The sequence below is a fragment of the Narcine bancroftii genome, chromosome 3, assembly GCF_036971445.1.
Source record: "Narcine bancroftii isolate sNarBan1 chromosome 3, sNarBan1.hap1, whole genome shotgun sequence".
Taxonomy (NCBI): Eukaryota; Metazoa; Chordata; class Chondrichthyes; order Torpediniformes; family Narcinidae; genus Narcine; species Narcine bancroftii.
The window spans coordinates 328,887,074-328,910,154 of NC_091471.1; the positions used below are offsets into that span (position 1 = coordinate 328,887,074).

Here is a 23,081-nt window from a genome sequence, read left to right on the forward strand (position 1 = left end):
CGGAATGCGACATGGTGCCCCAGGACGCCGGCTGATGCCCGTGAGTCCACGCACGGTGAGTACAGGGCCAGGGTGGGGCATGGGGCATGGGGAGGAGGGAGAACAGAGATCGGAAGATGAGCCAACAAAGGGAGCGGAGCTTACTGGATGAATGGTGGGATGGGGTGGTTTATGCCCTTTGGAGGCAAGGAAGGGGGTGATGGACAGGCCCCTCAACCCCATGGCCCTCTATTGCACCATGGTGCTCTCAACCTTTGCCCTCTGTCACAAGACCCGTGGCCTTTTCCCCACGCTCTGTAGTATCAGCCTCCTCCACCATGACGACCACAGCCTCCTCCATCATGGCGACCTTCACCGTAGGGACATCAACCTCCTCCACTATGGGGACCTCAGTCTCCTCCACTGTGGGGACCTCCATTGTAGGGATCTTAGCCTCCTCCACCATGGGGACCTCCACCATGGGGACCCCAGGCTCCTCCACCATGGGGACCTTATCTCCTCCACTGTGGGGACCTCCACTGTAGAGATCTTAGCCTCCTCCACCATGGGGACCTCAGCCACTTCCACCATGGAGACCTCCAATGTGGTGACCTCAGCCACTTCCACCTTGGGGACTTCCACTATGGAAACTTCAGCCTCCTGCACCATGAGGACCTCAGCCTCCTCCACTATAGATGCCTCAGCCTCCTCCACTGTGGGGACCTCCATTGTAGGGACCAGCCTCCTGCACTGTGGGGACCTCAGCCTCCTCCATGTGGACCTTAGCCTCCTCCACCATGGGGGGGGGGGTTGTGGTGGGAGGACTCAGTCTTTCGGCTCCACCACGGGACCGCACCAATCCTCCGATGTGCTTCTGTCTCCACTGCCTGTAGCCTCACGGGAAGGAGGCATGCAAAGCGAGCCAGGAGCAGGTGGCGGAGACCCTCCGGCTGCCCAGAGACCCACTCGTCATCCAGGTGATGCGGCGCAGTCCGAGGACAAGAATGGCAGCCTCGGCCCAAGACCCTCAGCTGGTGGACAACGGCACTCAGACTGAGATCACCTTCGAGCATGTCATGGCACTGAGCAAAGTCCGACCGCCTTCGCCGCCCCCCATTGTCCTGGAGCCCTACGTTCTGTCTGACCTGTGAGTATCAATAATTTCCCCAGGGTGGGTTGTGGACACAGAACATCACAGCACAGAAACAGGCCCCTTCAGCCCTTCTGGTCTGAACTATTAATCTGCCCTATCCCACTGACCTGCACCCAGTCCATACCCCTCCCATCCATGTACCTGTCCAAATTCTTCTTAAAGGTTAAAACTGAGCCCACATTCACCCCTTCAGCTCATTCCACACTCCCACCACTCTTCGTCTGAGAGGTTCCCCCTTTTACCCTTAACCCAGTTCCTCTGGTTTGGATTTCACCGACCCTCAGTGGAAAAAGCCAACCTACATTTACTCTGTCTACCCACCTCGTAATTTTAAACACCTCAGTCAAATCTCCCTCATTCTTCTACACCCCAGGGAATAAAGTCCGAAACTGTTTAACCTTTCTCTGTAACTCAGTTCCTGAAGTCTGGGCAAAGTCTGAGTAAATCTTCTCTGCCCTCTTTCTATTTTATTGATATCTTTCCTGTAGTTTGGTGACTAAAACTGCACACAATTCTCCCAATTTTGCCTCACCAATGTCTTGTACAACTTTACCACAACATCCCAACTCCTGGACTCAATACTTAGATTTATGAAGGCTAAGATGCCAAAAGCTCTCTTTACTACCCTGTCCACTGTGACACCATTTTCAGGGAATTAGGAGCAGAAATAGGCCATTCTGCCCATCGAGCCTGCCTCCACCATTCCAGCTGATCCATTTTCCCATTCTGCCCAGCCATAACCCTCAATGCCCTGGCTCATCAGGCACCTCTGCCTTAAATATACCCAACCACCCAGCCCCCACCACCGCCTGTGGCCACAAATTCCACAGATTCACCGCCCTCTGGCTGAAGAAATTCCTCCGCGTCTCTGTTCTACGTGGACGCCCTTCAATCCAGAAGTTGTCCCAGACTCTCCTACCAGAGGGGAAACAACCTTTCTACGTTGACTCTGTCCACGCCTTTCAAAATGTTTTAATGAGACCCCCTCCCCCAAACCATTCTCCTAAATTCCAATGAGAACAGATCAAATGCTCCCCGTACGATAACCCTTTCATTTCTAGAACCTCCTCTGAATCCTCTCCAACATCAGCACATCAACGAGGAGCCCAAATCTGCTCCCAACACTCCACATGAGGGCTCGCCAGGGCCTGATAAAGCCTGAACATCGCATCCCTGCTCATACCCAATTCCTCCTGAAATGAACACATTGGTCTTCTTCACCACCGACTCCACCTGCGAGTTGACCTTCAGGCCATCCTGCACGAGGACTTCTGAGTCCCTTGGCATCTGGAGATTTGTGATTTTCTCCCCGTTTAGAGAATCGTCCGCCCGTTTCTAACCCAAGGGTTAGAATCACACGTAAATTTAATTAACATATGGGAAACAAACCTTAAGCTCGATGACTAATTCAACTCGGCCTTCGACCATGGTCAACCTGTCCTCGACCTACTCATGCACCACAAACCACTCGCACCCGCAGTTCCCCGTACCAGCGGGGGCCACGGCTCTCCTCAGGTGCCGACCTTTTGTGGTGCTTATGGCTCAGCTTCTGTGCAGTGCACACAGTCGCGACCTGGAGCAGGGGCTTGGACCACGAGGCAGAGAGAGAGGGAAGAATGCGCTGTGCGTTGGTGTGAGATATAGGATTAATCCGGGTATCTAGTCAAATAATGACCCGAGGTGAATGAAATTAGCCGAGCACAAGGTGTGTGTTTCTGGGCGGGTGGAGTCCAACCTTGACTGACAGGTGATGCGACTTCCGAATGAGTTTTAGTCACATGACCACCCGCAATCCACACCTTTCAGGCAGGCAGGGAGGCCGTGTTTATCAACCAAATTATTAAGGCACAAGGTGTGGACCCAACCCCGAGCCCTGTAGAACACCACTCACATCCAGCAGCCAACCAAAATATCAAGTTTACTGCCATCTGATTATACGAGCCCACAAAGCAGCATTCCCCAGAATATACCCCAGCTCCCTGCCCAATCAGCCACAGTGGTGCATTTCCTGTTATACCACGGGTTCTTACCTTCTTGAGTAGCCTCAGGTGTGGTACCTTGACAAAGGCTACCTGCCCATGAGCCAGTGCCCAACTTCAACTGTCGCATTTTGGAAAGACAAACCAAGAAAGGACGTATATGGTGAACAGTCAGGCACTGAGGAGAACAGAGGGATCTGGGGATGCAGAGACATAATTCCCTGAAAGTGGCATCACAATGGACAGGGTCGTAAAGAGAGTTTTTGACACATTGGCCTTCATAAATCAAAGCATTGAGTCCAGGAGTTGAGATGTGATGGTAAAGTTGTATAAGACATTGGTGAGACCAAATTGGGAGAATTGTGTGCAATTTTGGTCACTGAACTACAGTTCATAAGATTTACTAGGATGTTGCCCAGACTTCAGGAACTGAGTTACAGGGAAAGGTTAAACAGGTTCGGACTTTATTCCTTGGAGCGTAGAAGAATGAGGGGAGATTTGATCGAGGTTTACAAGATTGTGAGAGGTGTAGATGCGAGGAGGCTTTTCCCACATAGATCAGGGGAGATCACGAGGGGTCGCAGTTTTAAGCTGAAGGGGGAAAGGTTTAGGGGGAAGTTCTTCACTCAGAGAGCGCTGGGAGTGTGGAACAAACTGACGCGGGCTCGACCGTGTATCCTAGAATAAATTGGACAGAGACATGGATGGGAGAGGCCTGGAGGGGTATGGAATGGTCAGTGGGACTGGGGAGATGATGGTCGGTGCAGACCAGAAGGGCTGAATGGCCTGTTTTCTGCACTGTAGTGTCTATGGCTCTAAACCTCCCCTCTCCCACCCCGTACATTTTTTTTGGGAGAGTGGGAGGAAACATATGCACAAGCGGCGCTGGAATCGAACCGTGACGTGCCCACCATGCGCCTGCTCTGCCCCACCCCGCTCCCTCCACCTCCCTCTGCTAACCTGAGGTCCCTTCTCATGTCCACACAGCCCTCCTCTGGTGCACGATTTCGATGAAGCCAATGACTACCTGGACAGTGGTCACCACGAAGTGGATCGGGCCGTCGTCGACCTGGAATATGAGGTGAACCCGTTACCTTCAGGGCCGAAATTGACCAACAGCTAGGCCGCACGTCACTACTGAGTCAATGGGGGTGGGGGGGGAGGAGGGCCGGGAGAGATTGAGGGAGGGGGAAATCGAAGAGTTCCGGGTTCCTGATCCAACAGACACCAAAAGTGGAGCTGTACATGCAGACATACAGCATGGTAACAGCCCCTTCCAGCCCACAAGTTCATGCCAGAGAGGGTTACAGAGAGAGGGTAGTAGGGGACCAGAGGGGTTTACAGGGAGGGGTTTAGGGGACCAGAGCTGGGGGGTTACAGAGAGGAGAGTAGGGGAACCAGAGCAGGGGGTTACAGGGAGGGGTGTAGGGGACCAGAGGGGAGTTACAGGGAGGGGCATAGGAGGACAGAGTGGGTTACTGGGTGAGGGGAGTAGGGGACCCGGGGGGGGTTACAGAGAGGGGTGTGGGGGACCAGAGGAGGTTACAGAGACAGGGAGGGGTGTGGGGGACCGGAGGGGGTTACAGAGACAGGGAGGGGTGCAGGGGACTAGAGGGGGTTGCAAAGACACAGATGGGACCAGAGACAGACACAAGGACGGGGAGTCCTGATAACACAGGGATGTGGACATGGCAGCAGCTAAAGGCACCAGTGACTGGAGGTGGGCAGACTCTGTGAGTGGGGAAAGGCCCAGTAGAAACCTGGGGCTATCAGCTGACATTTGGGCTCTCTCACTCTGCAGGAAGTGGAGTTATACAAGGAAAGGCATCAGGAGAAGCTGGGGCTGACCGTGTGCTACCGCACAGACGACGAGAACGACACAGGCATTTACATCGGGGAGGTAGGTGATGTCTGCCACCCTGCCAGTACTCGCGTCCAGACGTAAGGCGATCTTCCAGAGATGTGTACCATCATGTAAGGAGTAGATACCGGGGAAACGCGACCCAGTCCTCATCAAGGGCTCAGTTGTGGAGAGGGTCAAGAACTTCAAATCCCTGGGTGTCTACATCTCCGAGGATCTGTCCTGGAGCCTCAATGTTGATACAGTCATGAAGAAGGCCTGACAACTGCTACATTTGGTGAGGAGATTAAGGAGATTCGGTACATCACCGAAGACTCATAAACTTCTACAGGGGGACCATGGAGAGCATTCTGGTGGTTTGCATCCCTGTCTGGTAAGGAGGCGCCAACTTTCAGGACAAGACCATTGTTAATTCAGCCTGAATAAAACATCACGGGCACCAGACTTTCACCCCGTCGAGGACACCTACACAAGGTGGTATCTTAAAAAAGCAGCCTCTATCCTCAAAGACTCCTCCCAGGCCATGCCCTCTTCACTCACTCTACACTCTACGTGCCTGAATGTCAGTGTATGTGACAGTGTGTCTGCATGTACATGCATTAAAGCGTCTGTACCTGTGTATGTGAAAGCCTGCGTGTACATGTGAGTGTGTCTGTGTGTATCTGCATGTGTGTGTGAGTGTGTTTGTCTGTGTGTGTGTGAGTGTAACTGTACATGTGTGAGTCTGTGTGAGAGTCTGCATGTGTCTATTAGTGTGCGTGTACATGATGAGTGTGTGTCTGAGTATGTGACAGTGTCTGTATGCATGAATGTGCCTGTGTATGTGAGACTTTGTGCGTATGTACATGAGAGTATGCGTGTGTACGTGAGAGCCTGCATGTTCGTACGTGTGTGTGCCTGCGCGTGCCTGTGTGAGGGCTGGCCACCAGGCGCCAGTGAATCAACTTCCCCTGCCCAGAGACAGAGGCCAGGGGTCCCCTCCACCACCCCCACCCGCAACCATCCAAACTGCTCTGGCGAAGCATGCGGCTCTGTGTGGGTATCTCGGCACCAGAGAGGCGAGCAGGATTGTGGCCTCCAGCCCGGCCAGTCCTGCCAACCCTTCACTGTCTGTGACCACAGAAGTAGTCCTGGGAGATGGCGGCCATAGTGGGTGGTAGCGGACAGGCAACTCATGCGTGTCAGGGTATGTGTGGCGGAGGGCTATCTTCAGCGGCTTCACCAGATCGATCACCCCTTTACCTGCTTGCTTAAACCTTGTTAACTGTATGGTCCCCTGAGCACCTCTATTGCTTCCACGTCCTGATCATTGGGAGCACTTGGGGACTGACCCGGGGGAAAAGAAGGTACAGCCTGTTTGTGTCGGAGGCCACGATGCCGGCCGAGCTCTGTCAGAAGATATCTGTTTACACGAATACAGATTTTTTTTGCATAGCCAATGAGTGGTAAATCTGCCATGCCCGCAGGGGAAAGAATCTCGGGGATGTCATGTATGTCCTCTGACAAAAAATCTGATCTGATAGTGGGGAGGGGGCGCGGCTCTGTAAATAGAGAGGGAAGGGGGTGGAGGACAGGGGATGGGAGGGAGGGCGGGGAGCGGGGAAGCAGGAACCAGAGATGTCGGCGTCAGTGCTGTCCAGTCAGAGGCCTCTCGCACCCTCTCCCTCCGATTTATGGTGGGGGAGTATCCGAGGCCTTGGACAGGCATGCCAGCATGGGAGGTACCCATCGCTGATGCGGGCAGACTGAAGGTGCTTCCAGTCTCTGTGACGGAGAGGAGGCCTCCGCGGGACATCCACTCCATCTGGTGCGCCATAGGCCCACCTGTTTACACCCACCCCCCTTGCACTGGCATGCCTGTCCGCGGCTTCATGTACTATCTCACCAAGACCACCCATAAATTGGAGGGACACCTAATATTCTGTCCAGATGGCATTAATGTCTCCAGTTCCTGCTAGCCTGCTCCCCCATCCTCCACCCCCTTCCTTCTCCATTCAGAGCAAATCCCCTTCCCCTTGCTTGCTGGTGGGCCCTCCCTCCCTCGTCCACCTGCCTGTGGGACCGCAGCCTCCCTCCCACCATTTTGTTCGGGCGCCTGCCGACATTTTGCCCGTCCCTTAATGAAGGGCTCGGGCCTGAATCGTTGGTTCTGTATCTTTTATAAAGCACAGGGTCTGACCTGCTGAGTTTCTCCAGCATTGAGTTTTTAATTCACGTGCTAGATGACTAACCAATCTGGCTTGACTTCTTGCAGATAAATCCCAATGGCATTGCAGCAAAGGATGGTCGAATACGGACGGGAGATCGTATTGTTCAGGTAGGACAATGGCCCTCCACGTTGTTGCAGATGTTCCTGCAGGTTACATAGCCTGGGACCCCTTCACGGGATGACCAGGGAGAGAACGTTCTGGCAGGAGCAAAGAAACAGCAGGGTCTTAACCCGCTCCCCCCGGGAGTGTGTGATGGGATGGTACGGAGGGAGCTTCACTCTGTTTCCCGACGCCAGGAGTGTGTGACGGGACAGTGAGGAGGGAGTTTCACTCTGTGTCTGACCCCAGGAGTGTGTGATGGGATGGTGCAGGAGCTTCACTTTGTGTCCCGACGCCGGGAGTGTGTGACGGGACAGTGAGGAGGGAGCTTCACTCTGTGTCTGACCCCGGGAGTGTGTGATGGGATGGTGCGGAAGGAGCTTCACTCTGTGTCCCGACGCCGGGAGTGTGTGACAGGACAGTGAGGAGGGAGCTTCACTCTGTGTCTGACCCCAGGAGTGTGTGATGGGATGGTACGGAAGGAGCTTCACTCTGTGTCTAACCCTGGGGAGTGTGCAATGGGGAATGTCTTCACACAGAGAGTGGAACAAGCTGAGGTGGTGAATGTGGACTCAATTTTAACATTTAAGACAAATTTGGACAGGTCCAAGGATGAGAGGGGTATGGACTGGGTGCAGGTCAGTGGGACTGACCACAAAAATGGGTCAGCACAGACTAGAAGGGCCGAAGGGACCTGTTTCCATGCTGTAGTGTTCTACGGTCCCATGGTTCTAAAAACATTTGGGTCAAGGGGGTGCTGTAGTCTAGCCAGTCCTGACCTGGAGTTTGGGCTCAGGAGGGTTGGAGGGGGCTTAACAACTCTCCCCTATCTCCGTGTTTGCAGATAAATGGAGTTGAGGTCCAGAACAGAGGGGAGGCCGTCGCCATCCTGACCCGAGAGGATAGCACCAATGTCTCCCTACTCCTGGCAAGACCAGAGATGGAGGTAACAGGAGTCCTGGAGGGAGGTTTCTGAGGGATTTGAGTGAGGAGGGGCATTCTGGCTGTGTGGAGCGTTCACCATTATGGTCATGGTTTTCCGCTGCTGATGAGACCAGGTGCTGTCTTGATGGCTGGAAGAATGTAACCACACCCGGCCCCTGTCTCTGTAACCCCTCCAGTCCTCTACACCCCTCCCTTTCTCTGTAATCCCCTCTGGTCTCCTACATTCCTCCCTGTCTCTGTAACCCCCTCCAGTCCCGTACACCCCTCCCTGCCTCTGTAACTTCCTCCAGTTCCCTACACCCCTCTCTATCTCTCTAACCACCTCCAGTCCCCTACACACCTCCCTGTCTCTGTAACCCCCTCGGTCCCCGACACGCCTCACTCTCTCTGTAACCCCCTCTGGTCTCCTACACTCCTCCCTGTCTCTGTAACCCCCTCCAATCCCCTACACCCCTCCCTGTCTCTGTAACCCCTTCGGTCCCCAACACGCCTCCCTCTCTCTGTAACCCCCTCTGGTCTCCTACACTCCTCCCTGTCTCTTTAACTCCTACCGGTTCCCTACACCCCTCTCTGTCTCTCTAACCCCCTCTGGTTCCCTACACCCCTCCCTGTCTCTGTAACTCCCTCCGGTCCCCTACAACCCTCCCTGTCTAACTCCCACTGGTTCCCTACACCCCTTCCTGTCTCGGTAACCTCTGCCATCCCTCCCTCCATCTATTCTCCAGCCTATGTACAGAAGCCCACCTAGCTGGAGCCCTCATGTCAGAGCTCCCAGATAGGTCATCCCACCATTCCCATCCACTCCTCCCAGAGCCTTTCCCTCTGACTCCCATCCATGCCTTGCGAAGACCCCCTTCCTATTTCTCTGTTGTTTTTATTTTACAGTGTATCAGGGGGCTTTTGTCCACAGCTTTCTTATCACTCTCAAACCCTACCCTTCAAAAATTGTCTTCATTTCTCTCCAGGTTGCCAAGCAGATTAATAGGATAGCTAGATGGTCTATGGGATGAACAAAGGGACCTTGGGGTTCAAATCCACACATCCCTCAAGGTCGCCACACAGGGTGATAGGATAATTAAGAAGGCCTATGGGACGCTGGGCTTCATTAGTTGGGGAATTGAGTTCAGGAGTCGAGAGGTCATGTTGCAACTCTACAAATCTCTGGTGAGATCCTACTTGGAGGATTGTGTTCAGTTCTGGTCACCTCATTACAGGAAGGATGTGGAAGCCGCTGAGAGGGGGCAGAGGAGATTGACCAGGATGTTGCCTGGATTGGGAAACAAGTCTCATGAGGCATGGTTAGCAGAGCTTCAGATCGTAGAAGGATGAAAGGAGACTTGATAGAGGTTGACAAGATTCTGAGAGGCGTAGACAGGGTGGACGGCCACCGTCTGTTTCCCAGACATCAGAGGATGTCTGTACAAAGTGAAGGGAGGAAAAAGATTTTTCACACAGGGAATAGTGGAATACCTCGCCAGGGGGCGGTGGTGGAGGGTGGAACATTTAAGAGACTCTTAGACGGGCCCACGGATGGAAGCAAAATAGAGGGTCATGGGTAGGGAGGGTTTAGTACTTTTTTTGGGTCAGCATCACATTGAAGGCCAAAGAGCCTATATTGTGCTGTCTTGTTCTAATTTCCCTTACATCTCCCACAGCTCGATGAAGGATGGATGGAAGAGAGGGGAGAAGGAATGGATAGCTGCAGTCGAGAGATCGGGGAAATTTCACAGCCAGGGATCGCCAGAGACACCAGAGACGTCCCAGCCAAGCACGTGAGTGCCAGGGGCCGGGCCAAGTGGGATATACATTCGTGCCTTCACCAATCTCCTCTCTGGCAACCCTCTGGAGCTTCATGAAAGCCAGAGAAGTCGACCATAACGATGTCCAGTCAGAGGGTGCCCAGACTGAAGGAAGAGGTGCTGCTCCTCCAATCCGCGAGGCAGTCTCAGCCTGGCCGTGCATGACACGATGGAGAGACATGGCGGCAAGGGAGTGGGGGCAGGGAAATGAAATGGGTGGCCACCGGGACGTCTCCGCTGCCACGGCGGACAGAGCCGAGGGGCTTGGCAAAGCGATCTCCACAGCGGTGGGGGGGAAGGGGGGCATGAGACGCAGGACAACAGCCAGATCCTGAATCTGATTTATTCCTCATAGAAGGGGCTCGGGCCCAAAATGTCGGCAGTAGGTCTTCTACCTCTGATGGACACCACGAGACTGGTCGAGTTCCACCAGCACTTGCTGTCTTGGGATGGAGCCCTGGATCTGTCTGTGATGGTCCCTGCAGACAATTGTATTCAGAGCTGCTCTGCATGCAGTCCTCTAACCTGGAGGCATTTCTGACCGCAGGCTGCTGTCACCAGCTCCCCTCCCTCTACATTCCACCATCCCCTGCCTCTTCAAATTTGTTCTTGCACCTCACTCTCTCCGAGGACCTTTCCTGGACCCCACACCCAAGGGCATCGTGTAGAAAGCGCCTCTAATTCCTCAGGGGTTTGCGGAGGTTTGGTACGGTTTGCCTAGTGGTGGGCGCAAGGCCTTTACAGCGGCAGCGATTGGGACTGGGGTTCAAATTCCCACGCTGCCTAAAAGAAGCTTGTACGTTTTCCCCCATGTCTGCATGGTTTCCACCCACCCTTTGAAAGGTACCAGGGGTGTAGATTAATGGGGTGTAAATTGGGCGGCAAGGATTCTTGGGCCGAAATGGCCTGTTTCCGTGCAGTAGGTCTGCTTTTTTTTTAAAAAACCCTGGTGAATTTCTACAGAGGTGCGGTGGAGAGTGTGCTGACTGGCTGGTATGGGGACACTGATAATCCATCCTCCCCCAAGCATAAAGCCCTGTAACAGATAGTGGACACAGCCCAGGAACATCACGGGCAAAACCTTCCCCCACTATTGAAAGCATCTACAGGGAATTCTGCCGTCAGGGAGCAGCAGCGATCATCAAGAATCCAGCACATGCCCTGTTCTCGCTGCTGCCATCAGAAGAGAGGTCTCGAGGGCCATGGGATTTGTACCCACCAGGTTCTGGAACAGCTGCTCCCCCTCTACCATCAGACTCCTCAACGACAAACTCAATAAGGGACTCATTTAAGGATGTGCGCACTTTATTGATTATTTACCCTCTCTGTGTTTACATCTCTTTATCTGTACACAACCAATAAGTGCTAATTCTGCTGCGCCCGCAGGGAAATGGATCTCAGGGCTGTATGTGACGTCGTGTATGTCCTCTGAAATCTGAACTCTTCACCGAGCACCTCGGCTCTGTCCGCCGCAGTAGCGTAGATCACCCGCTTGGCCGCCGTTTCAGACTTTGGCTCTGTCCGCCATAGCAGTGTGGATTTCCCGCTGGCCTCCAATTTCAAACCACAGCTCTGTCCACCGCAGTAGAGTGGATCTCCCACTGGCCACCAGTTTCAGACTTTGGCTCTGTCCACCATAGTAGCGTGGATCTGCCACCAGCCGCCCGTTTCAGTTCCCGCTCAATCTCCTTGACGATGTGTCTCATGCAAGGCTGGACTGAGACCTCCTGGAAACCGGAGGAGCAACATCCATCTGGGCCCCCTCTAACCAGACAGCATTAACGTCGACTACTCCGAGTTTCCTTAAACCCCAGATGGTTGTGAACTCAGCCAGCGACATCACAGGCACCAGACCACCCCGTCGAGGACATTGATATGAGGCAGCATCTTAAAAAAGCAGCCTCTTTCCTCAAAGACCCTACCCCCACCCCTCACGCCAGGCCCTCTTCGCTCTGCTCCCCTCGGAGAAAAGGTCCAGGAGCCTAAAGACGAGCACTCAGGGGCACAAGGACGGCTTCTTCCCCTCTGACGCCAGATTCCTGAATGGACAGTGAACCCCAGACATGGCCTCACTATTTTTATGTCCTGTTGTAAGACAGTTTATTGAAATGTTTATGCTGTGACGCTGCTGCAAGATGACAAATTTCATGCCACATTTATGACAAATGGAACTATGACCTGTGGATCACTACAGCACAGAAACAGGCCCCTTCGGCCCTTCTAGTCTGTGCCGAACTACATTTTTTTGCTTCGTCCCACTGACCTGCACCCAGTCCGTACCACTCCCAGCCACGTACCCATTCAAATTCTTCTTAAATGTTACAATTGAGCCCACATTCAGCTCGTTCCAAACTCTGCGTGAAGCAGTTCCCCCTAAACTTTTCCCCTTTCACCCTTAACCTCTGGTTTGTATCCCACCGACCCTCAGTGGGAAAAGCCCACCCACATTTACTCTGTTTACCCCCCACAAAATTTTAAACACCTCGATCAAATCTCCCCTCATTCTTCTAGCTCCAGGGAATAAAGTCCGTACCTGGTTATCCTTTCCCTGTAACTCAGTTCCTGAAGTCCGGGCAACATCTCAGTAAATCTTCTCTGCAATTTTCCTACCTTATTGATATCTTTCCTGTATTTCGGTGACCAAAACTGAACACAATTCTCCAAATGTGGCCTCACCAATCTCTTTACCATCACATCCCAACTCCTGTACTCAATACTTTGATTTATGAAGGCTAAGGTGCCAAAAGATCTCTTTACGACCCTGTCCACCTGTGATGCCACTTTCAGGGAATAATGTCTCTGGATTCCCAGATCCCTCTGTTCTCCTCAGTGCCCAACTGTTCACCATGTATGTCCTTTCTTGGCTTATCCTTCCAAAATACAGCCCCTCACCCTTGTCTGCAGCATTGAATACCATCGGCAGTTCTCCAGACCATTTTTACCAGCTGATTCTGATTCCTCTACTTTTACCCTTACAGAAGGAGGAGGAGGTGGTCTCTGCCCGGGCGTTGTGTAACAGCCAGGAGTTGGACAGCGGTGTGGGCCGCACGGACGAGAGCACGCGCAACGAGGAGAGTTCGGAGCATGACATCCTGGCTGAGGAGCAGTGGCCGGGCGCGGGCCACACCACACCGGGCAGCCGGAGGAAGGCTCAGGCTCAGGCCGAGGGCCGCGAGGGCGAGCGGCTGCCAGGCCTGACTGAGGAGGAGTGCCTACGCTACCGGGAGCTGCTGGATCTCCGGCGTCCACCGGGCCGCGGCCAGCCGGGTAGCCTGGCTGCCGTGCTGAGCGAGGAGCTGGGCCACCTGGAGTTCAAGTGCCGGCAAGGGCTGCGAGCGCAAAAGATGAGGCAGCTGCGGATGCGGGGCTTGACAGCCTGGCTGGCAGGGGACGAGGAGGAGGAGGAGGAGTTGGAGGAGGAGGGGGGTGGGCGGAACAAGATGGTGACACCCCTGACAAAGGCCGACCCACTCCGCCGCAGCCTGGGTGACATCACCGAGGAGCGCTCTGACCGCGACACCACGAGCGCCTACAACACAGGCGAGAGCTGCCGCAGCACGCCGGTGCTTGCCGAGCCTACCGCCGAACTCAGCCCAGTCTGCGCCCGCTTTGGGAGCCTGGACAACCGGACCCGGCGCCCGGCAGCGGGAGGAGGGGGAACACCCCCCGCCACCCAGCGGGGCCTCCCCCGCAACCGCCGGCACCGCTCGCCCGTCCGGCAGAGCGAGCGGTACCGCAGCTGCGTCCAGCTTTGCCCTCCCCGTGACGTGGCCCAGGCCCCCGAGGGCCGTGGCGAGTGGCGAGTCAAGGTGCGCGGTGGCGATGGCTCCCGGCACGCGGCCAGGAGGCCCGTCAGGGACAAGCTGCTGAAGGCCCGGGCCCTGAAGATCCGCGAGGAACGCAGCGGCGTCACCACGGATGACGACGCCGTCAGCGAGATGAAGATGGGCCGCTACTGGAGCAAGGAGGCCAGAAAACAGCACCTAGCCAGGGCACGCGAGCAGAGACGACGGCGGGAGTTCATGATCCAGAGCCGAATGGACTGTCTGAAGGAGCAGCAGCAGGTCTCCGAGGGCATCGTGGCCCTGAGCCACAAGAAAACTGCCAGACGCCGCAATCGCCGGATCCTGGACAATTGGATGACCATCCAGGAGATGCTGGCTCATGGCACCCGGACTGCCGATGGCAAGAGGGTCTACAACCCACTCTTGTCCGTCACCACCGTCTGAGGGGAAGGAGTTGTGGGGAGATCCCGGACTCTGGTCCACCACCACCCGAATCCAGCCCGCCAGGGAGAGAGATCTCCTGGACTCTGTTCCCCCCCTTCCCCCACACTGGGGGGAGAACACCTCCCGGATGCGAGGCTTGTTTGGTTCCCCTGAATCCAGCCCTCCAGGAGGAGAGGAAACCTCCCGGACTCTGCCCCACGCCACACCTGTATCTGGCCCACTGTGGGGGAGGAGACCTCCTGGACTCTGCTCTCCCCCCACCCCACCCCACCCCCCATATCCAGACCGACAGGGAGAGGAGAGACCCCATTTGAGGCAGCCTTGCCCCACAACCTAGGACAGGCCTGAGAGAGGCTGACACTCCCCTTTCATGCTCCAGCAGGAGTCCCAGACCGGGGTGGGTCTTGCCTGTGATCTGGTCCTACCACAGGCTTCCCACCCCCACATTCCCCTCATCCAGGAGAGGAGAGAGCCCAGCCTTGGCCTAAGACAGGTTCCCCATACCCCACTATCTGGCCCAGCAAGGAAAGGGGGAGACCCCTAGACTCTGTTTCCTTCTTTAACCCCCCCCCTCCACATCCCCTCCCTGGCCTTTCCCTTTCAGGATGGGGAGGGCGGGTATTTTAGAAGGGGAGGCAAGCTGCAATGCTGATTCTGGGCAAGGGGAAGACAGGATAGGGGAGTGGCGGGCAGGGTTTAGGTGTCCATTCGGTCCCAGGGAGATCGGGCAGCATCACCTCCAAACCAAGACGGGTGCAGAAGTCTCCCCGTCCTAGTCTCGTAAAGGAACGGGAAGGGGAGCCTTCTCGCCCCCACCCCTTCTTAATCCTGCTGTAGAACCAGGTACGGGACAAGGCCTCCCCATCGAGACTCTTATATGAACAGAAAGGGGAGCTTTAAACCCCAATACCACCACCCCAACCCTGTCGTAGAATAGATCATTCAGTGCCCCCCCCCGCACTATTGCTGGAACTGCATGCCCCACAATGATTTTGGATGGAAATCCAACACCAAGGTTAGATTGTGGGGGTGGGGTTGTATGGTTAGCGTAGAGGGGGCATGTGGCAGCTCCTTTATAGCACCAGCGATCGGGACCGTCAGGATCTTGTGCGTCCTCCCTGTGTCTGCATGGGTTTTCCCCGGCGGGGGTGGCCCTCCAGTTTCCTCCTACCCTTCACCCAGTTGTAGGCCAATTGGGTGGCACAGTGGGCCTGTTTACCGTGCTTAAAAAAAGATGCAAGGCTTGTTTGGTTCCTGTTTTTGGGGTGGGGTGGTGGACAAGAGAGAGCTCCAAAAATCTCCCCCACCCCCTGCAGGCCGGATTTCAATCTTTAAATTTGGACGTAGAGCGCAGCCGCCGGCCCGCGAGCCCACACTGCCTAACTAACCTGCAAGCCCCACACAGACGCGGGGAGGGTGCTCCAATTCCTCACCGACAGCACGGGGGGGGGATTCGAACCCAGGCTCCAACCTGTGCCCCCCCCTTTGATCCCAACACCCCGGCTCTAACGGTCCAATCTCCAACCCAACAAGTACAGTCTTGATCTCCGTCCGACAAAATGGATTCTCTCAAATTCGATGAAGTATCCCACAAACCAATTCTCCTCCCCCCCCCCCCCCCACCCCGTTCCAAAATTCCAGTGAATACAACTCTTAAAAACACAAAGCTGGAGAAACTCAGTATGTCAAGCAGCAGAAGTTATGTTGCAAAGATAACAACCCATAACTAAAGTTTCAGGCCTAAGGTGTGTCTCTACTTTCCCGAGACAGCTCTCAGACGCCTCCTCTTAGTCACCCTTCAAGCCACACTCTCACACTTTGGGATGTCACATTGAAGTTGTATAGGGCATTGATGATGCCAAATTTGGAATATTGTGTGCAGTTTTTGTCCCTGAATTACAGGAATAGAGAGCTTGCAGAGGGGTTTTACGAGAATGTTGCCGGGGTTTCAGGGCTTGAGTTACAGGGAAAGGTTGAGCAGGCTGGGACTTTACTCCCTGGAGATTGAGGGGTGATTTAATATTTAAAATTATGAGGGGGATTGTCAATGTGGACAGGCTTTCCCCATTGAGAGTGGGGGAGCTTCAAATAAGAGGAGGTGGTTTGAGATCGAAGGGGGAAAAGTACAGGGGCAACATGAGGGGGGTGTTTCTTCACTCAGAGGGCAGTGAAGTCGAGCTTCCGGCCGAAGTGGGTTCGATTTTAATACTTGAGTTGGATAGGTCTACGGACAAAGCCCCCCCCCCCACCCTGGGTGAACCAGATGCGGGTGGGAGGTGATGGTGTTCGGCAGGGACTCGAAGGGCCGAGCATGCCTGGTTCCATGCTGCAAAATATGACCTCATCGCCTTCCCTCACAAGGCCTCCAACCTCATTGTCTCCCAAGCCCACATTGCCCCATTCTATCTCATGGCCAAGATCCACCCCCCCCCCCCTCCATTCTCTGGGTAGACCCATGATTACCTGTGGGCCCCTGCCCCACTGAACTCCATTTTTTTCTGCCCTGGTCTAAATCCTCCCTCTCAGTCTCTTCAGCGAATTTCCAACTCACTGAACTTGACTAATCAATAAGACAGAAAGAGTGCAGAGAAGATTTACTAGACTTCAGGGACTGAGTTACTGGGAAAGGTTAAACAGGTGAGGACATTATTCCCTGAAGTATAGAAAAATGAGGGGAGAGTTGATCGAGGTTTACAACATTATGAGGGGGACAGACAGGTCTAGGCACCTAACTACAGGAAGGATATCAAAAGATTGAGAGAGTGCAGAGATTTACTAGGATCTTGTTGGGTCTTTAGGAGTTGAGTTGCAGGGAAAGGTTAAACTTTATTCCCTGGAGCGTAAAAGAACAAGGGGAGATTTGATCGAGGTTTACAAGATTATGAGAGGTGAACACAGAGTGGATGTGAGGAGGCATTTCCCACTTAGATCGGGGGAGATCAACAAGAGGGGTCATCGTTTTGAGCTGAAAGGGGAAAGGTTTAGAGGGGGACATTCTTCACTCAGAGCAGTGGGAGTGTGGAATGAGCGTGGTGAACGCAGGCTCGACCTATAAATTGGATAGGTACATGGATGGGAGAGGCATAGAGGGTTATGGAATGGGAGCAGGAGGGTGGGACCTGGGAGATGATGGCAGACTAGAGGGGCCGAATAGCCTGTTTTCTGTGCTGCAGCATCCTATGGTTCATTTTTCACAATGGACATCCATCCCCATGGAGTGAGTCACAAAGGTGATAGTTTCTCTCTTGACAAGAGACCAGACTAGCCCCCGCCCCCCCCCACCAACAACCATCCGCCAGAACTTGTTCTCACCATCAATATGTTTCCCAAAATATAAGAAAACACGTCAAGGGGGCTCAAGCCCAAAAGTTGGTCAGGTATCTTCATCTCTGCGCTGTTCGACCTTCTGACTTTCTCCAGCATCATGTCTCTTGCAACCACGGCGACCGCAGGCCTATGTGTTTTACTCCTGAAACAACCCCAAAGTAGTTTCAACAAACAGAGGATACCTCAGATTCTGGGCCGGGGTTGGGGTGGGGGGGGGGAGGTCTGCATCTGGGAGAAGGGGTACTGAATGGGACTTTGCGATTCCGGGTGGGGGGTCGGGACAGAGAGGATAGCTCGCCCAAACTCGTTCAGGCGAATCGCGGTGGCCCCTTGGCTGCAGGAGCCCGGCGCGGCACTGAGGCTCAGGGTTCCCTGCCCAGGAAGTCAGTTCCGAAGCCCGGCACGTCGACTGACTGATGGGGTTGAGGTTCACAGGTAGCAATGCCCTTGACCAGTGTTTTGCGAGTCAGAAATGCTCCTGCAGAACACCATGCGCTTAACAAATGCCCTCTCCTCTCTGGAGCATTGGGGGTGGGGGGATTTAACCTTGAACCCTGCAGCAAAGCCCACATTGAGTGGGGAGGAAGGCGCCAACTCTTGCCGTGAAACTAGAGGCCAGTTCCTGCTGGAATGGACCACCCAAGTGCTGTGTGGAGAGGGAAAGGGGACTTGGGTTCACAGAGCAACATGTCTGGACACAGACTGAGCAGAGGAAGGGTAGTTGTTGAGACAAGTCAGTGATAACACACCCAAGCAAGTACTCTCAATCGCACAATCAGCCACATAAGGTTTCACACGACTGATACCAGCAAGTGCTGACACTGTGCAACCCAGTCACTTTGGATAGTCGCCTCCTCTCCAGTTCCCCTCACCCCTCCCTGTCTCCGTAACGCCCTCTGATCCCCTACACCACTCCATGTCTCTGTAACCCCCCTCCCTGGTCCCCCACATCCCTCCCTGTCTCTGTAACCCCCTCTTGTCCCTTACACCCCTCCCTGTCTCCGTAACTCTCCCTGGTCCCCCACATCCCTCCCTGTCTCCGTAACCCCCTCTGATCCCTTACACCCCTCCCTGTCTCTAACCCCCTCTGGTCCCCTACACCCCTCCCTGTCTCTGTAACCCCCCCCCTCCCTGCACCCCACATCCCTCCCTGTCTCCGTAACTCTCTCTGGTCCCCCACACCCCTCCCTGTCTCTAACCCCCTCTGGTCCCCTACCCCCCTCCCTGGTCCCCCATATCCCTCCGAGTCTCTGTAACCCCCTCAGGTCCCCTACACCCCTCCCTGTCTCTGTAACCCTCCCTGGTCCTTCACATCCCTCGCTGTCTATGTAAATCCACTCCAGTCCCCCACACCCCTCCCCGTCTCTGTAACCCCCTCAGGCCCTCTACACCCTTCCCAGTCTCCTCATCCCCCTCCAGTCACCCACTCCCCTCCCTTTCTCTATAACCCCTTACTCCCTTCCTTGTCTCCGAAACCCCCTAAACACCCACCTACTTGACAACACTATGCCCTGTGTTTTGGAATATAGGCTGCCATCAACTCTCCCTCATCTTCTCCACGTTCGCCAACCCACATTAAACCCATGCCCCCAGCAGTCACCAGGACAGGATGGCTCATGCCCGGCCTCCACGCCCAACACATCCTCCTCTGCCATTTCCACCAACTTCTACGTGGCTCCATCTTCCTACGGGAACCACTCCCTTTGTGACTTCCTCGTCTGCGCCTCCCTCCACCCGCACCATAACAGCTGGCCGACCCCCCTGCCCCTCTGTTGCCGCTCTTCAGAACCCAAACAGGCCTACCAAGCGAAGCAACACTTTGCTGGTGAATCTGTGGGTTGGGGGTCATTTCCTGCGTCCAGCGCTGCGGCCACCTCTGCATCGGAAATGCCGGGAGATCACTTCCCCGTCTGTCCGCCCCAGATCTCCTGTTGGCTGCCGATTCCAATTCCCCGTCCCATCCCCAACCGGCGTATCTCGCCTGCAAATCTGAGGAAAGACACCCGTCTGGGCGCCCTCCAACCGAATGGCATTAACGTTAAACCGATCCCTGTCCACCCCCTCACTTCTTCCCCATCGCCTTCCCACCCCCCCCCCCACCCCAACTCTGTCTCTCCCTTCCCTATCTCCTCTCACACAGATTTGATCAATTCTGCTCTCTCACCTTTCGTGGGCCTGGATCCCTTCCCTATCGTCTGAGACATTCCGAGATTTCCTGCCCCTGGCTCATTCTGCTTATTCCCTGAAGAAGGCCTCAGGCCCAACACGTTGGCAAATGTATCTTTGTCTCCGGGCCTGAGTGCCATCTTGGCCTCTTCAACACTCCGGGAACTCGGATCAAGTGCGAGATAAAATTTAGACCCACAGCGCGGTGTAGGCCCTTTCAGCCCATGTCACCCAATTTACACACCATTAACCTTCAACCAGTACATGGGAGGAAACTGGAGCCCCAAGTGGTGGGTGATTCCCCACAGGGGTGATCCTCCAAACCCCTGCCAGACAGCGCAGGGATTTGAACCCCAGTTCTGGCACTGTAAAGGTGCTGTGCTGACCGCTAGGCCAAACGAGCCAACCAAAACTGTAGAACACAACCGCACAGAAACAGGCCCCTTCTGGTCTGTGCCGAACCATTTTTCTGGCAGGTCCCACTGACCTGCACCAAGTCCGTAGCCCTCCGAGCCGTTCCCATCCATGTACCTGCCCAAATTCGTCCTAAAATTGAGCCCATATTCACAGCACACCCCCACTGCTCTCTGTGTGAAGTTGTTCCTCCTAAACCTTTCTCCTTTCACCCTTAACCCATGTCCTCACTGACCCTCAGTGAAAAGGCTGACCGACATTTACTCTGTTTCCCTCATAATTTTAAACACCTCGATCAAATCTCCCCTCGTTCTTCTGCACTCCAGGAATTTCCTTCAGTTCTACTTGCCTGTTTCCATTCCCCAACGTCCACTCAGCTCCATCTCACGGCCAGAGTCAAAGCATCACATCGATTGCCTTTCCGCAGTCGGAAGGCCGTCACCTGGGACAGTCATACCCACCCCCTCCATTTTTCTCTCTCCCCACCTTTTGCTTCCATGGTCAGAAATCCAGTCTCGCTCCCTTTCCCGACTGGTCCCCGCGGTTAGAGGGGTCGTCAGGAATCCCCGCACCCCCTCCCCCAACCTCTGCCCAGGACTTGCAGGTAGCTCCGGACGGAATCAGCAAATGCCTCAGATGAGATGTCAGAGGCTCTTCAACCCATTTAAGTCTGCCAGCACCCAGAGCAATCCACGGAAGCATAGGAAAATACAACCACAGGAAACAAGCCTGTCTGGTCAGTTCCGAGCTATTATTCTGCAGCCAGTCAGTACCCCTCCCATCCAGAAACCAGTCCAAATTCCTCTTAAACATTAAAACTGAGCCCACATTCACCACACCAGCCTTTTCCAAACTCCCACCACTCTGTGTGAAGAGGTTCCCCCTAAACCTTTCCCCTTTCATCCTTAACCTCTGATTTGGGTCTCATCAACCCTCAGTGGAAAAAGCCGACCTACATTTACTCTGTCTGTCCCCCTCATAATTTTAAACACCTCGATCAAATCTCCCCTCATTCTTCTGCACTCCAGGGAATAAAGTCCAAACCTGTTTAACCTTTCTCTGTAACTCAGTTCCTGAAGTCTGGGCAACATCCTAGTAAATCTCTGCCCTCTTTCTATCTTATTGTTATCTTTCCTGCCGTTCGGTGACCAAAACTGCACTCAATTCTCCCAATTTGGCCTCACCAATGTCTTATACAACTTTACCATCACATCCCAACTCCTGGACTCAATACTTTGATTTATGAAGGCCAATGTGCTCTCTTTACGCCCTGTCCACCTGTGATGCCACTTTCAGGGAATTATATCTCTGTATTCCCAGATCCCTCTGTTCTTCTCAGTGCCCGACCGTTCACCATGTACGTCCTTTCTTGTCCTTCCAAAGTGCAACACCTCACCTTTGTCTGAGTTAAATTCCATCGGCCATTCTGCAGCTCTCATTTCGACCCTGTCCACCATGACACCAGTCCCATTAATTCAAATATATTCCTGAAAACTATCCCACTCACTTGCGGAGAGGGAGGGAAGAGAATTTACAGCAGGCAATTCTCCTGCACAGCTCTGGATCAAGGGAAGAAACCAGAGAACTGGAAAAGTGGCGGGGGGGGGGGGTCAACTGAAGAAAACATGCAAACTCCACACTCACACACAGAGACATCCACGCACGTGCACGTAGGCAAACGTATACACACACACACACACACACACAATCATGATCACTCGCACACACACAGACACACACAGGATGGGTTCGAACCCTGTCCCTGCTGGGGCTGCAAAGCAGCCACTGTACCACCATGCCAGTCTCCACCAGGTGGGAGGGGAGGGGCAAGAGAGAGTTGCAGGGAAATTTCCCAGGAATCCCCCAACGAGACCGGATATGCTGAGGCGATTTTGTTAAAGTTTTCCTCTTTCTGGTAAACTCTGTGTTTTAACTGTTTTGATGGCAGGTGCATGCGCTGAGAAGTTGTTCCCATCCCGAGATCTGTTTGTGTCCGTCGAGGTCTGACCTGTTTCTGTCATAGTTGTTGTACCAGCTTGGTCCACGTGTTGTTACGGTTTCTAGCTGACTTTTAGGAGGATCTGACCCCGACATCTTTACAGAAATAAAACTATGTTTTGTACAGCGGTGTGTCCTGGAAGGATTATTTAAAGACAGCATCATGTGGAAGTAGAGACATAGAACATCGAATAGTACAGGCCTTCATGCTGTGCCGACCCATATATCCCTGAAAAAGTTCTAATCCCTCCCTACCCCGTGACCCTCTATTTTACTTCCATCCATGGGCCCGTCTCAGAGGCTCTTAAATGTTCTAACCTCCACCACCACCCCCTGGTGAGGCATTCCAGGCCCGCACAACTGTGTGAAAAAAAACTTCCCTCCCTTCACTTTGTATGGACGTCCTCTGGTGTCTGTAAAACAGGGGCTGGCCAGCCGTCCACCCTGTCTACACCTCTCAGAATCTTGTTGACCTCTATCAAGTCCCCTCTCATCCTTCTCCACTCCAAAGAGAAATGTCACAGCTCTGCTAACCTCACCTCATGAGACTTGTTTCCCAATCCAGGCAACATCCTGGTGAATCTCCTCTGCCCCCTCTGCCCCCTCTCCTCAGCTTCCACATCCTTCCTGTAATGAGGTGACCAGAACTGAACACAATCCTCTAAGTGGGGACTCACCAGAGGTTTGTAGGAGACCTCTCAACTCCTGAATTCAATCCCCTTGACTAATGAAACCCAGTTTTCCATAGGCCTCCTTAATGATCCTATCACCCTGCATGGCAACTTTGAGGGATGTATGGATTTGAACCCCAAGGTCCCTCTGTTATCCACACTGTTAAGTAACCGACCATTAACCCTTCTTGTTTGTCCTTCCAAAATGCATCAGCTCACACTGATCTGGATTGAACTGCATCTGCCACTTC

General features: G+C 54.0%; 1 protein-coding gene across 1 annotated transcript; it reads left to right on the plus strand.

Annotated features, from left to right (window-relative positions):
* Positions 1–944: 944 nt before the first annotated feature.
* Positions 945–14,377, plus strand: LOC138756878 (PDZ domain-containing protein 4-like). The gene is made up of 12 exons (XM_069923272.1): positions 945–1,126; positions 4,099–4,192; positions 4,913–5,011; positions 7,227–7,289; positions 8,126–8,227; positions 9,882–10,021; positions 10,075–10,312; positions 10,381–10,490; positions 10,573–10,689; positions 11,060–11,321; positions 11,556–11,736; positions 12,930–14,377. Exons 1-12 carry the CDS (start codon positions 960–962, stop codon positions 14,252–14,254), a joined length of 2,898 nt encoding a protein of 965 aa, XP_069779373.1. The 5' UTR covers positions 945–959; the 3' UTR covers positions 14,255–14,377.
* The last annotated feature ends 8,704 nt before the right edge of the window (positions 14,378–23,081 follow it).

Coding starts and splice junctions, on each gene's coding strand:
- LOC138756878 (XM_069923272.1), top strand. CDS start 960: ATGCGGCGCAGTCCGAGGACAAGAATGGCAGCCTCGGCCCAAGACCCT. Junction 4,193..4,912: donor TCGTCGACCTGGAATATGAG/GTGAACCCGTTA, acceptor CTCACTCTGCAG/GAAGTGGAGTTATACAAGGA. Junction 10,491..10,572: donor TGGGATGGAGCCCTGGATCT/GTCTGTGATGGT, acceptor TTCTGACCGCAG/GCTGCTGTCACCAGCTCCCC.